The 14,171-nt window shown below is 32.6% G+C and overlaps 2 protein-coding genes across 5 annotated transcripts in view; both read left to right on the top strand.

Annotated features, from left to right (window-relative positions):
• Positions 1-14,171, top strand: part of LOC114343874 (uncharacterized) — a 700,122-nt gene that overhangs the window by 668,989 nt on the left and 16,962 nt on the right. For all 4 annotated transcript variants that reach the window (XM_050644500.1, XM_050644499.1, XM_050644498.1 and 1 more), the window contains one exon: positions 4,437-4,709. In XM_050644500.1, coding sequence (XP_050500457.1) covers positions 4,437-4,709 — 273 coding nt within the window. The remainder of the gene's footprint in view (positions 1-4,436; positions 4,710-14,171) is intronic.
• On the top strand, positions 6,257-13,031 carry LOC126880565 (uncharacterized). Its single transcript, XM_050644515.1, has 7 exons — positions 6,257-6,542; positions 9,337-9,735; positions 9,800-9,844; positions 10,088-10,165; positions 10,417-10,661; positions 10,866-11,025; positions 12,883-13,031. The coding sequence occupies exons 2-7, from the start codon at positions 9,351-9,353 to the stop codon at positions 13,020-13,022; spliced, it is 1,053 nt and encodes a 350-aa protein (XP_050500472.1). The 5' UTR covers positions 6,257-6,542; positions 9,337-9,350; the 3' UTR covers positions 13,023-13,031.

Below are 14,171 nucleotides of genomic sequence, written 5' to 3'. Positions count from 1 at the left end.
TAACGTCAGAACGAGCAGCCCAAATTGTAGATGTAATTGTTGATGGACGACCGCAGCAATATCTTGCTGATATTATGGGAATCCACCAATCCAACCTTTCAAGAGTTTTAAGAAGGTATAGAGAAAGTGGTGGATACACAAGGAAACCAGTCTCAGGTGCACGAACCCCGCAGTTTAACGTTATTTGCATCTGCAGACTTACTCTGCGTACTCTGCGTACTCTGCGTACACGTCATGTTACAGCTAGACAACTGCGAAATGATCTTTCCACAGCCCGTAATATTTGAATAAGTGCCAATTAGAAGCAGATTAAGGGAATTTTGAATCAGAGCCATAATGCCTGCTAGTACTCCACTGTTAACGAGGGCACACCGTATGGCACGTTTAAGTTTTGCACCAGAATATGTCGATTGGGATATTAACTTCTTCTTCTTCTTCTTCGCACGACTAGGATTACTCCTGTTTGTCTGCCTCTTATTCTGTTTCAGTTGTTGTTGACTGTACATTGTCTTTCCACCTTTGCGGCGGCCTTCCAATGGGTCTTCTGCTATACGGCTTGTTGTTTTTACAGATGTTCGCTAATCTATCTGGTTCCATTCAATTTACATGTTCGTTCCAGTTTTTCTTTCTTGTTTTTATCCACCTGTTAATATTTTGAATTTTTCAACGTTCTCGTATACTTCTGTTGCTTTGTCTGTCTCTTAATGATATGCCCCGCTATTGATCTTAATAGTTTCATTTCGATATTGTTGATTTGTTGTTTCGTCTTTCTTGTATCGGTCCTTGTCTCCGCTGCATATGTTAGGATAGGTCTTACTGTTGTCTTGTATACTTTTATTTTGCTTTCCGTGGTCAGATATTTGTTTCTCCATATGGTTTCTCGGAGCTAACCACTTACTCTTGCCGCTTTTGTCGCTTGTGTTATGGTCTCTGTTCTTATATTCCTGTCACTAGTGATCTCTACTCCTAGGTAATTGAATTTCATTACTTGTTCTACAATTTTGCCGTCTATTTCTAACTTGCATCTACGCGGGTCTTTACTTGTCACTATACATTTAGTTTTTTCTACCGATATTCTCATATTAAATTTATTTGCTGTGATATTGAAAGTGTGGAGCTGCCTTTGTAGGTCATCCTCGTTATCAGCAATTAGTACTGCATCATCGGCATAGCATAGTATCGTGATTTTATGCGCTCCCATGTGGTATCCATGTCGTTTTCTGACTTCGTGAATTATTTGATTCATCATCATATTGAATAACAATGGGCTGAGCGAGTCTCCTAGGCGGATTCCTCCTTTTAGTTCTATGCGTTCTGTTTCTCCTGTTGACATTATAACTCTGGTCTTGTTGTTCTTGTTAATTTCCTTAATTAGCCTTATTATCTGGTGGTCTATTTGTTCATCTTGTAATAAATTTAAGATATCATTTCGTCTCACCCTGTCAAAAGCACTTTTTAAATCTACAAAGCACATGTATGCTGGTTTTCCATATTCAATAGACTTTTCTACTATTTGCCTGATAATAAAAATTGCATCTATTGTGCTGCGGTTCTTCCGGAAGCCTTGCTGTTCATCTGCCATATTCGCTTTTTCGTCGATTTTATCTTTTATGACTGCCGTCAACAATCTTAATGTGCTGTTCATCAGACTAATGCCTCTATAATTTTCAGGATTTTTCGAGTCTCCCTTTTTGAGTATCGGTAGCAGGAGACTTTCCTTCCATTCCGCTGGTACTACTCCGATATTTATTATATCGACAAATAATTTTAGGAGCCATTTGAATAGTGTTCTTCCTCCATATTTTAGCAGTTCATTATTTATCTCATCAGGACCAGGTGCTTTTCTATTTTTTAATTTTTTTATTCGTTTTTGTAGCTCTTCTTCTGATATTAGTACTCTATCGTGGGTTTACCGTGGGGATATTAACGACTGGGCTAATATTCTTTTTATTGATGAGTCAAGATTTGTACTTGTGGATCCGACAGTTCAAAGTCTCTGTCGGATCCACAAAGTGCAAATCTTTGTCTTTAGAATTGGGACTAGTTTTTACATGTCTTACTTTGTCAAATGCTTTTTCAAAAGCAACGTAACAATCATGCACATCCACATTCTTTACCATACTTCTTTGAGCTGTCACATTAAAAGCAAATAACGCTTCTCTGGTTTCTAATCCGTTTCTCAACCTGACGGATTAATGATATGGATGTGTATTCACTGCTGTCTTTAGTGTTTGTAGTTTTAGGTATAGCGCAAAAGGTGGAGAGTGTCCATCATTTCGGTATATTTCCTGTTTTGTATATTGTGTTAAACAAGTCTACTATAATGTCCAAGTTTTCATCATTTATACATTTTAAACTTTCCACTGGAATTTGATCTGGACCTACTTCCTTGCAATTGCGACTTATACTACATTTTTGCTTTATTTTAATGCGTGTATTAGTGTGAATTAGTTCTTCAATTTTTTATGTATGTTAAATTATCTTCTCTTTTCTGGTATTGTTTTCTTTCTGCTCATTATTCTTTTAACCATTCTTTCTTTGTTTGCTTAATTTTTTAGTTTATTTGTGTATCTTTTTGGAACATCTGGTTATCTTTGTTTTTATGTTAAATTCTTCCTTCCAATAAATCTAAAATTTCCTCCGTTATCTTATTTATTTTTGTATCTGGTAAGTGTTACAATTTCTTTTTGACTTTTACCTATTTCTATCTTTATTAATAACCATTTTGTATCTGTTTCAGTATTTTCATAATTTTTAGTTTAGCATTCATTAATCTATTATTAGTTTCGTCTGTCAGGATTTGTCTTCTGAGTAAATTTCTTAATTTACTTGTATCGATTTGTGCATTTGTTGTTCTTCGTTTTATTGTTTTTATTTTGAGCCCAATTTTGGTCACTACCGGGTTGTGATCTGATCCTATCTCAGCACTCAAATATGTTTTTGCTGATATAATTGAGTTCATTTATATTCGTCTCTAACTAATACATTAGTCTATTTGGTTTCTTACAATTCTCTCTTTTTGATTTCAGTCACACAGTTCTTGGTTAGATGGTGACTTCCATATGTATAGTTTTCTCTTTTGCAGTTTAAACAATGTATTTGCTAGGACAAAATTATTGTTTTTGCAAAATTCAATAAGCCTATCACTCCTTTCGTTTCTGGTTTCCAGACCGTATCATCCTGTACGTCCTTCTATACTTTTTCTTCTCCAACCTTTGCGTTAAAACCTCCCATTATAATTGTACCATCCTGCGTTTTAATGGATTTGAAAATATTTTCTGTCGTATTGTATTATGTCTTCTACTGTCTACGTCTCATAACTTAATGAAAGCTAATTCATTGGTCCCTACCAGAAAGCAGGTATACGATAGAAGCGCGCCGATGCCACGCCGTACTGACTAGAATGAATCGTATATCGGCAGTCGAGTATCCTCCCGTACGCTAGAGGTTTGGCAACACTGATCTCCGTAAGCGCAACGTTCTATTCTTAACGTGAAAGTAAGTGTAATTACCTATTTTTAATGGAAAATAAGTCACAATTTTACTAAAAAAAATGATTTTATTAACGTTTCGACGTCCAAATCGGATGCCGTTGTCAAAATACAAAAAAATATTAATATTGTATTAATTGTATTTTGACAACGGCATCCGATTTGGATGTCGAAACGTTAATAAAATCATTTTTTTAGTAAAATTGTGGTTTATTCCCCATTAAACATAGTTAATTACAAAAATGCCACAAGAAAATAGCTTGAGAACAACATAAACAAAGTATAGTTGCATATTGGAGACTTCACGTGTGCTTTAAATACCGGGTGGACCAAAAGTCAGTTAACGCTATCAAAAAAAGTCACGCGCAAGTTTGCGGTGTCTCCAAGAAAATATATCATGCTTTGTGAAGGGCCTTGCCAATAATCCACAGTTACAAGGTATTCGATATTGTCAGCAAGAAGGTGCACCGCCTCGTTACGGATTGCAAGTTCGTGAGTTTCTAAATGACCAGTTTAGTGATTGGATAGGGAGAAGAGACACAATTGAATGGCCCGCGCGTTCGCCAGATTTGACGCCCTGTGATTTTGCCTTGTGGGGAGTACTTAAAGGTAAAGTTTTTGAAAATTTGAAGTTCTCCGTGCCAACTTGGAAGTGTGTAGAAACATTTGTTTCACTGTGTATAAGCGTTGCCAAAAATGTATTGATGAAGGTGGTTTACATTTTGATCATAAAATGTAAAGCATGCACTTCTTTGTACCTTCTTATTTACAATAAACAATAAACGTTTTTTTTTACTTCAGTTATTTTTGCTTTTATTAATATACAAAACGGTGAACTGATTTTTGATCGACCCGGTACTACGTATAACAATGATGTCTTTATATTTTCTTATTCACCTTGTTCCGTTTTTACTTGTTACTATATCACTTTTATGTTTTTTGTAGATATTCGAACAATGGAGACGATCTAATAGATAGAAAGTCGCCACCAACATCTCCAAAAGTAAAGAGCATGGTCGAGAAATCAGACTCCGTGAGTTACGTATTGGAGATGGACGAAAGTCCCGAAGTCGTTGCCAGTAGGATCGTCAGGGGCAGCTTCCGAAATACGACACCTTCGAAAAATACGCCCACCAAGTCGCCTTCGAACAAGCGTCCACGTATACGCAACCCCCTTAGCCAGAGTTCGTCATCGGGTGCTATTATTTCTACTAATAGGTAAGTATGATATTTATAACATACAAGCTTTTGTCATAAAAGGTCGATTTTAAACCCACAATAACAATTTTCCATAAGAACATATTATGTCTTTTTCTTGTTCCAGTGCCGACTCGACTAATGAAAGTTGGCTATAAACATTGCAAATTCGTCTCTTTTTTGCATTTCTTAAAACCGTCTGTGTGTTTAACCCGGTCCAGTCGCGAACGTTTTTCAGCCATGATATTTGTCATTTACCAGGACCTCTTTTCCTTCGATTTTATCCTTCATAATCTGTTGTAACAACTCGTACTTAATATTTCTAAGTATGTGCCCCAAAAATGGTTTTTTTCTCTTTTAATGGTGGTCAAAAGTTATCTGCCTCTTACCAATCTGTGCAACACCATTTCATTCGTAATATGATTGGTCTGCACTATTATAAAATTTTCCTAATAGTCCAAGTACTGAAGCTTATAATAGGACAAAACCTCGCAATTTTTACAGAATGGATCGATTTGCTTGAAAATGTGCGAATAACTAGTGGATAGTCCAAGAATCAAAATCTATATGATGCCGAAAGGCGCTTTTACCATGGGGGTGGTTGCCACCCCATCACGGGGGTGGAAATTTTTTATTATATTTTGACCGCAAAGTTGGTAAAAACATTAATTCTAAGCAAAAAACGTTCTATACAGTTTTTTGATAAAATTAATACTTGTCGATTTATTCGTTATCGAAAGTGTTAGTTTTATATCGAAAAAATAAATGTTTTTAATAATATTTCTGCTAATAACTCCAAATGTTTTCGTTTTATCCAAACAGCTTTACTTAACAAAAATTAAATTTTTGAAAAAATAAACAAAACCGTTTTTTTTAATTTTCTTTAAGACCAATGGTAATCGAGCTATACTTTATTATATTTAGCTCTTCTTCGTCAAATGCTAAATATTGTAGTTTCAAAGTCAAAAGACGGAAAAACTATGCATTTTTCGATAATAACTTGTTCAAACTGATTTAAAGTATTTAAAAATGTCTATCTATAGAAATAAAAAAAAGTCTCTAGCTCAAAAATTAAGTGACTTATAATGAAAAGAATGTTAGTCCCTATTTTTTTCAGCGAAAAGTGATCGGAAGAAACCCCCTAATCACCACCTTAATTAAAATTAGTCATTGCCCTTATTTGGTCTTCTTTACTCATGTATTGTTAACCCAGATAGCATGCAATATTCCTGGGACATTCTCTCAATGTCCTGAAAAGAATATAAATATTCCGAATATTCCAGGAATATCGGCCGAATATATATATCTTGGACGAATATTCTGTGAATATTCCCAACAGAATATCCATAGAACAATACTATGGGTAAATTCTAAGAATATTTCTCGATGAATATTCTTCAGTAGCACATCCTTAGAATATCTCTCGAGGAATATTCTTTGGGAGCAGATCCCCAGAATATTCTTTTAAGACATTTCTAAAAAGCTAAATAGTAAAGGGCCATGTGTACATAGTGAAAAACCGAAGAAGAATTGACGGTCGTGCTGTCTGCTGTCAAACTTTTGTTTTTGTTCAATGCAATGGAATAGCACAAGTGTATAATGATGTTTATGAAAAAGAAGCAAGTTTAATAGTTGTAGCTTTGTTTTAATCACGTCAAAACATAAACAAGAGAACAAATCAAGTATCTATAATCACTCCATGGTGTATTCTTTGATGTAACACCATTGTTCCATGATCATTTTGGCGGCATCGGCTTGTGGCATCGGCATTCTCCATTCTCGGCAAGCAAAGCAAGCAAGTAGCAATAGGCGACTTTTTAAACAAGCATCGGCCAAAATTTTGTGGATATTAATGTAAGTACAATTTTAAGTTACTTTATAAAATGCCACGAAAGCATACTATGTTAAAACGAAACCGTAATTTTTATCTAAGAACAAATAGGGAAATAGTTCAAGTTCTAAACTATGTTAAGGAAAATGCGGGAACACGTGAAAGTAAAACCACAGTAAAAACTAACTATGATCAAGGATCTTCTAATGAGTTTATTAATGTAGCCTCACAATCTGATATTTCCGATGAATGTATGGGTGATCCAATAATTAATTTAAGTAGTGAGGAGAGTGATTTAGATACAGTAATGTCCAGTAATGAAACAATTCATAATTTAGAAACTGTTCCAAACCAGATTTTAAACTCTGATACTACATTTTTTATTAAACCAAGGAATTCAACAGGGTTCAATAAATTGCGAGACTGGGCCGTTTCATATAGTGTACCCCATTCATCACTCAGAGCTTTGTTAGATATTTTAAGATCCTTTTCCTCAGAAGAAAGTAATAATCTCTCTCAATTACCTCATGATCCAAGAACCTTCTTATACACTCCAAAGTGTACTATTATGAGAAATGTAACTCCCGGTCATTACTGTCATGTTGGTATAGAACAAGGTTTAGAAAATCATTATAAAAAGTTTAATATGAAACCCACAGCTCGAGATTGTATAGAAATAGGTATAAATATTGATGGCCTACCATTGTCAAAAAGCTCAGCTAGTCAAGTTTATCCGATTTTGGGAATAAATAATAAATGTAGTTTAAACAGTCCAGTATTTTTGATAGGGATTTATCACGGATATGAAAAACCTCATGATTTTAACAATTTTTTGTCTGAATTTGTGGATGAGGCAAATAATTTAATTCAAAATGGAGTTGTGGTGTTTGGACAATCCTATGCATTTAAAATTAGTATGTTTTTATTTGATGCAGTTGCAAAGGCTTCGATACTAAAAATTAAAGGACATTCCGGCTACAGTTCATGTACAAAATGTACTCAGGAAGGGGAATATATAAGTGATAGAGTGTGTTTTACAGATTTGAATTTTATTAAAAGAACACATGATAATTTTAGTAAGCAGGATGATTCAGATCATCATACAGGGACTACCATTCTAAGTGAAATTAAAAACATAAATCTAATAACTGATATACCATTAGACTACATGCACCTAATTGCATTAGGAGTTGTAAAAAAAATTGTTTGTGGAATTTGGTGTAACGGGCGACCTCCACATAAACTATCCAGTAGACAAATTGAAAATATATCTGCAAAGTTGGTGGAAATGTCTGGTTATATTCCATCAGAATTTTCTCGTCAACCTCGAACTTTAAAAGAATCAAAACGCTGGAAAGCTACTGAATATAGACAGTTTTTAATTTACACAGGTCCAGTTGTTTTGAAAGATATAATAGAAAAGCAAAAATATCAAAATTTTTTAATGCTTTCCGTTTCAATACATTTATTATTAAGTTTGACAGATAGCAACAATGTAGATGTAATAGATTATGCAGAGGCTTTATTAAGAAAATTTGTCGAAACCGTTCAGAGGTTATATGGTAAACAAATAATGTCACACAATTTTCATAATCTGCTGCATTTAGCTGATGACTGTCGAAAATTTGGTTCATTAGAGAATTTCAGTAATTTTTCTAGTGAAAATTTTTTGCAGAGTTTACTTAAGCAGGTTAGAAAGCATGACAAACCTCTTCAGCAAATTATTCGGCGTAATTATGAACTAAACACTAATAAAATTCAATTTACTCCACAAAATAGAAATAAGGAAATTCCTTTCCAATTTTGTTTAGAAAGAGAATATGTAGGGGGTGTTTTAATAGACGATACTACAGGGCCTGAATTTAAAAAAATATGCTTTGAGAAATTTGCATTATCTCTTTCTTTAAAAGATTCTTGTTGCATCCTAAAAGATAAGTCAATTATTGAAATAAAAAATATTGTATATTGCCCTAGATTACATCAGAATGTAGTAATAGGTTCAGAATATCAGAGTAAATCTGACTTTTTTAACATTCCTTGTAATTCATCAAACTTGGATATATTTTTAGTAGAAAATTTAAGTACTTTAAAATATTGGCCAATATCAGATATAGCATTAAAATGCTGTAGAATGCCTTACAATAACAAATTTGTAGTTGCACCTCTACTGCACTGAATAGTAATATATGTAACAATTAAGATGCTTCCTGCATGGTGATTCGGTATTTATTAAGGTTGATCTTACCCTACTGAGAAATGTTCCTTGACCATTTTTTAAATACTTTTTAATTTTCTTTTAAAATTACTTTTAAATAGTCCCAGTTCCAGTTATTTAAAAGAGTTCCATCATATATATTGATTCAGTATAGGCTCGTAGTTAAAATTAGAATAAATTATTATACGTAAACCTTTTACACCAACTAACTCTCAATTACATAAAAAAGAAATTACAAAAAATTGTTAAAAAATGGTGAAGAAATGTTCGTCATTATAGTAAGATCAACCTTAAAGTTGGTTTATTTTTTATTATCAAGAAAGAGTTGTTATATTTGTAGCTTCTGTATTTGTGAAATAAAAAAAGTGGAGATATGCATGCATGTTAGGCTGATATTAAAAAAATTAAAACTGCACCTATGGTTATTTTGGGTATATGCAGCCTGTATTTTATTGTTTTTATTATTTTTATTACCTTATTTATTGAAGAGCACTACTGAATTATTATCAGGAAGCAATCTTATTGCACATAAAATCATAAAATTCTACAATATTTTAATAAGTTACATATCTTTTTTTATGGAACACTGGAAACCTACAAAGAATTTGTTGAAGAAATGCCTTGGGTTGTTTTGAGATTTCCAGAAAGTGAAACAATTGAGGCAGTACCAGCTAAGTGGTATGACAAAGCAAACAAACTTTGTAAATTTCCTCCCGTGGACGATCATACTGAGAAGGAGTTATCCAACTTTATTATTGAAGAATATGACCCCTTAGAGGAATGGCCAATACATGAGGCAGTGTTAGAAAGCCAGACAGAATTTGTACTGTTTAACAAAGCTCACATTAGAGCTAGTAAAGCGTGCAATAGCCAGAATTACAAATCAGATAAAGAAACTGTGTTACCACAAAAGAGACCTCCTAAACCAAGGAAAATAGCGAGCAGTAGTAGTGAGCAGGACTCAGATGGGTCAGATCTGGTTTTTGAACATTCATTTCCTAGTAAGTTGTAAAATTAAAAAGGTGTTATTATAAATTTTAATTTTGTAATTCTATTTTATTGCAGAGTCTAAGAAAGAACAACATGAAAAGTGTACCCCATCTAAATCAAGTGAGCACATTTTTAATAATAAAATAAGTTTTATGAGGTGATGATTCATTTTAACTTGCTGTACTGTAAATATAATATATGATATGAACTCATAGTGTTATAGTCACTTGCATATATCTACCACCAAAGCAAGTGAACTGACAAACGTACCGTTCGACAGATTGGAGTACAAATTCAAGTGCTGTGGCACATTCTTTAATGTGTATTTTTACATAAGCTTTATTTATAACTATGATCTTTTAGGAACTCATCCAAATATTGGATTAGAAAACAAACAGGAAGTAAAAACCGTGCAAGAAACTTCCAAACCCACACCAACAAGTAAGTTATTTTCTAATTGTTATTGAATTTCTAAAATTAAAGACCATTCACATTGTGCTTAAGTACTAATTTCAGTTTATGTATTGGCTGTAAATCAACTTTACAGATGTCAAACTGATTTTTTAACAATTAAAAAAATTGATGGTTTGCGTGAAAACAATATGAATTGTTAACAAAAAGTACGGCTCAATACTACAGTGAAAGCACCTATGTAGTTGCTATTTGGTCAATAATTTTGATTTTTGTTTTAGATGCCAATGCTCAAGAAACTGCAATTTCATATTTAATAAGAATAAAAAGAACGTTAGAATTACAAGAACAAAAACTTAGTGAAATTGACAGAAAAGTGGATGAATTGTCCACTATAATCAGAGGGCAACAAAAAAGTACAGATATAACTGATGATGAAGTTCATAAGAAATTACCTCTATCCACCTTAGAAGAACTAGGAGACGTTGAAAAGCTACTAGAAAATGCTACAAATCTAGACAACTTTGTGAGTGATATTCTTATATTTTTAAAATTTTTCTGAGACTTTGTATTGAAAATATTCAATGTTTATATTCTGACAATTTTTATTTGAGTACGATTCATCTGTATCTATATCAAAAGGAGATTCAAGCGCATTCTCAACAATGAATCACACTCAAATAAAAATTGTTAGACTACAGTTAGAAATCTAATAAGTGACTGTCTGCAGGTTATTTACATGCGTCAGGTGGGAGGTTTTGATTACAAGGAAAGTGTCAGGAGATGCTTGAAAAAAATCTTCAATGATCAATTAGCAGTTATCTACAGTTTTCAAGGTCATAAGGGGAAAAATCCCTTTAATAAGACTCTAATTTGCACTGCCGTAATAAGTGAGTATATATTTTGTTAAAATTTGACAGTTTTGTGTAGAAATAAATCAGATTATTAAACAAGTTTATCAAAAATAATATTCCTCAGTATTATAAGTTTGTTTTATGACCGTCAAATTTTATTTAATTCATTTACTGGGAATCGGTCAGGAATATAAAAAAATTCTGTTGTTTCTGTACGTTTCGGTTTATTTTAATTTAAACCCTTTTCAACAGTTTGTCACCTCAGAGAGGTTATATATAGTCGTTAGTGGTTTCGTGTGTCAAATATAAATAAATAAATATAAATATATTTGACACACGAAACCACTAACGACTAACCTCTATGAGATGGACAAACTGTTGAAAATGGTTTAAATTAAAATAAACCGAAACGTACAGAAACAAAAGAATTTTTTTATATTCCTGACCGATTCCCAGTAAATGAATTAAATAATAATTCCTCAGTATTTATTTTAAATAGAACTCACAGCGAATATTAAAGGAGCAGGCTAAATTTAGAGTTACCAGAAGGCAGCAATTTTCTTAAAATAATACTTGTCATTGATTGTTTCTACATAGAACTTGAAATATGTTTCCCTGTATATAAAGATTTAGTCAAAATAATTAAATATTCTAATGAAAGTTCTTCAACCTACTACAATTGAAAGCGTGAGATAGATAGATAGAAATGTTGGTGAGTTAAAATTGATGTATCAAGTCAAAATCGGAAATACTGTAGCTGTTTTGTAGTACATGACAGGCTATTTTTGACTACCTCTTCCATGAACTTTTATTTGGCAATTTTATATGTAGTAGGGCCATAATACTACATAAAATTGATAAAAGTTTATACATTATTTCCGATTTTAACTTGATACAGTTTACCCAAATAAGCCGGTCATAGTGTATTGGAACTTTCTTATGCAGGGTGCGGCAGGTAAACGGCCGGTTAAAAAGATCTCGAGAATTAAAGATCACTGAAAACTCAAAATTGATATGTACCCTGCATTGATATGTATGTTTCTTATGCACCCTGCATAAGAAAGTTCCAATACACTATGACCGGCTTATTTGGGTAAACTGTATCAAGTTAAAATCGGAAATAATGTATAAACTTTTATCAATTTTATGTAGTATTATGGCCCTACTACATATAAAATTGGCAAATAAAAGTTCATGGAATAGGTAGTCAAAAATAGCCTGTCATGTACCTACTACAAAACAGCTACAGTATTTCCGATTTTGATCATAGGGTGATAAAAATCAATAATTTTAAATTCTAGGAATTTTTTGTTTTATCAGTATTTTGATTATTGTTCAAAATAGCTTACATGTTCCTATCTTAACTTTTTATTTACTATCCATTGCCATTTAATTAAAACAAATACAGGATGGTCAAAAATTCGGAATTCTCGACTACCCTGTATTTGTTTCAATTAAATGTCAATGTATAGTAAATAAAAAGTTAGGATAGGAAAATGTAATCCGTTCTGACCAATAATCAATACTTTTAAAACAAAAAATTCCTAAAATTTAAAAATATCGATTTTTAACACCCTATATCTTCGGAACTATTCACCTTTGGACTTAAATGTGATAGATCAGTGAAATCAGCTCCTAAAGGACAATCTAAAAATGCCATAAAATTCAAGATGTCCCATTAAAAAAAACAAAGTTATAACCAACTTCCGGTGTAACCGGAAGTAGCAAAAGGATGCTGATTTGTACTAAATAGTTCACCCTTGAAAATCCCTACATTCCAATTCTTAGTTTTCAGTGCCTTTTAATTCTCGAGATCTTTCTAACCAATGGTTTATCTGCCGCACCCTGTATAGATAATCCAAATATGAAAACTAAAATAAATATTTTTTTTAGAATCTATATTGAAACTACATATAGATTGTACATCTAAGGAAGTCGAAGTAGCCATAAGCAAATGGCTGGCAAAAGCCAAAGAGAGGATGAAGAAAAACGAAGAACACACAATTAATTTTAATTTGGAAATAAAGAGTTAATTAATATTAGTTAATATTTTAATATTCTCATTCATATATTTCCCCAAATTGTGCAAAGGTCGCGTGCATACTGATACAGCAAACGCAATTATAGAAAATGTTCAGCGCAGTTTTTCTTTCTTGGTTAATAGAGCGAGTACACATTGGTGAAGCAATACAACCTACAACGTTTTGCTTTACCAATGTGTGTCCTATTAATCGAGAAGAAAAAACCGCTTCTAATACCATTACTCAAAAGTTTTGTTATTAATTATGTTTTTGCTTTATCTGTGTGCACTCGGCCTAATTTACATAAAATATTACTGCAGTGCAAAATGTGCATGCGAATATTCTTTAAATATGTTACTTGGAAAGCCCAGAGAATATTTAAGGAATATCTAGGATATTCCCGAAAGCATTGCCCCTTGAATGTGCGAGCCTGGATATTCATGGATCATTCAAGGAATATCTGCAATATTCATGGTATATTTCCTTGGAGTGCTTCCCCGAATGTACCTGTTTGAATGTCTTTAGGATATCCCGGTAATATCTGAAATATGCGTGGAATATCACTTGAAGATATTCTTTGAATGCGGAACGTTTATATGATATTCATAGAATATCTGGGATATTAGTGGAATATTCTCCAGAGATATCCGTCGGATATCGCTAGGACTGAACAAAACGCTGGTCCTAGGAATATTCTATAAGAATATATATATCTAGGGGACATTCACTGAATATTCCATTATTCTTTTAGGACATTCTATGAATGTCCTATGAATCACATTTTGCTATCTGGGAATAGGTTCTAGAAGTATGACCGGCTTCGAATGATTAGTTTAAAAAAAATGGTAAAATATAAAATAGTTACGGTTAAAAAAGCAATATATTTTTTTGAATAAAAAAAAGAAGAAATCCAATTGGAAGCATAATAATGTAAGTTGGCGGTGTTTTTAGTCATTGGCCTTATTTATTCTTCTTTATTTATGTATTATTAATAGATTTTAGAAGTTTGACTGGTTTAGAATGATTAGTTTTAAAAAAACTGGAGTTAAAAGCGAATAACGAATTTTTGTACTTTGATAAGAAGTGGCATTTTCTTTAGAATAGAAATATTAGCATCAGAGATATGAAAAAATGTGTAAATATGAAATTGTAGGTTATATA

This window comes from Diabrotica virgifera, chromosome 2, assembly GCF_917563875.1.
Source record: "Diabrotica virgifera virgifera chromosome 2, PGI_DIABVI_V3a".
NCBI lineage: Eukaryota > Metazoa > Arthropoda > Insecta > Coleoptera > Chrysomelidae > Diabrotica > Diabrotica virgifera.
Note: the sequence above shows the minus strand (reverse complement) of the source record. Positions and strands in the feature narration are given on the sequence as shown.

What these genes read in the sequence shown, in the direction of transcription:
- LOC126880565 (XM_050644515.1), top strand. Translation starts at nt 9,351, where the DNA reads ATGCCTTGGGTTGTTTTGAGATTTCCAGAAAGTGAAACAATTGAGGCA. An exon ending in TTCCAAACCCACACCAACAA is followed by an intron (nt 10,166 to 10,416) that starts GTAAGTTATTTT and finishes TTTTTGTTTTAG; the next exon opens with ATGCCAATGCTCAAGAAACT. An exon ending in CTACAAATCTAGACAACTTT is followed by an intron (nt 10,662 to 10,865) that starts GTGAGTGATATT and finishes GACTGTCTGCAG; the next exon opens with GTTATTTACATGCGTCAGGT.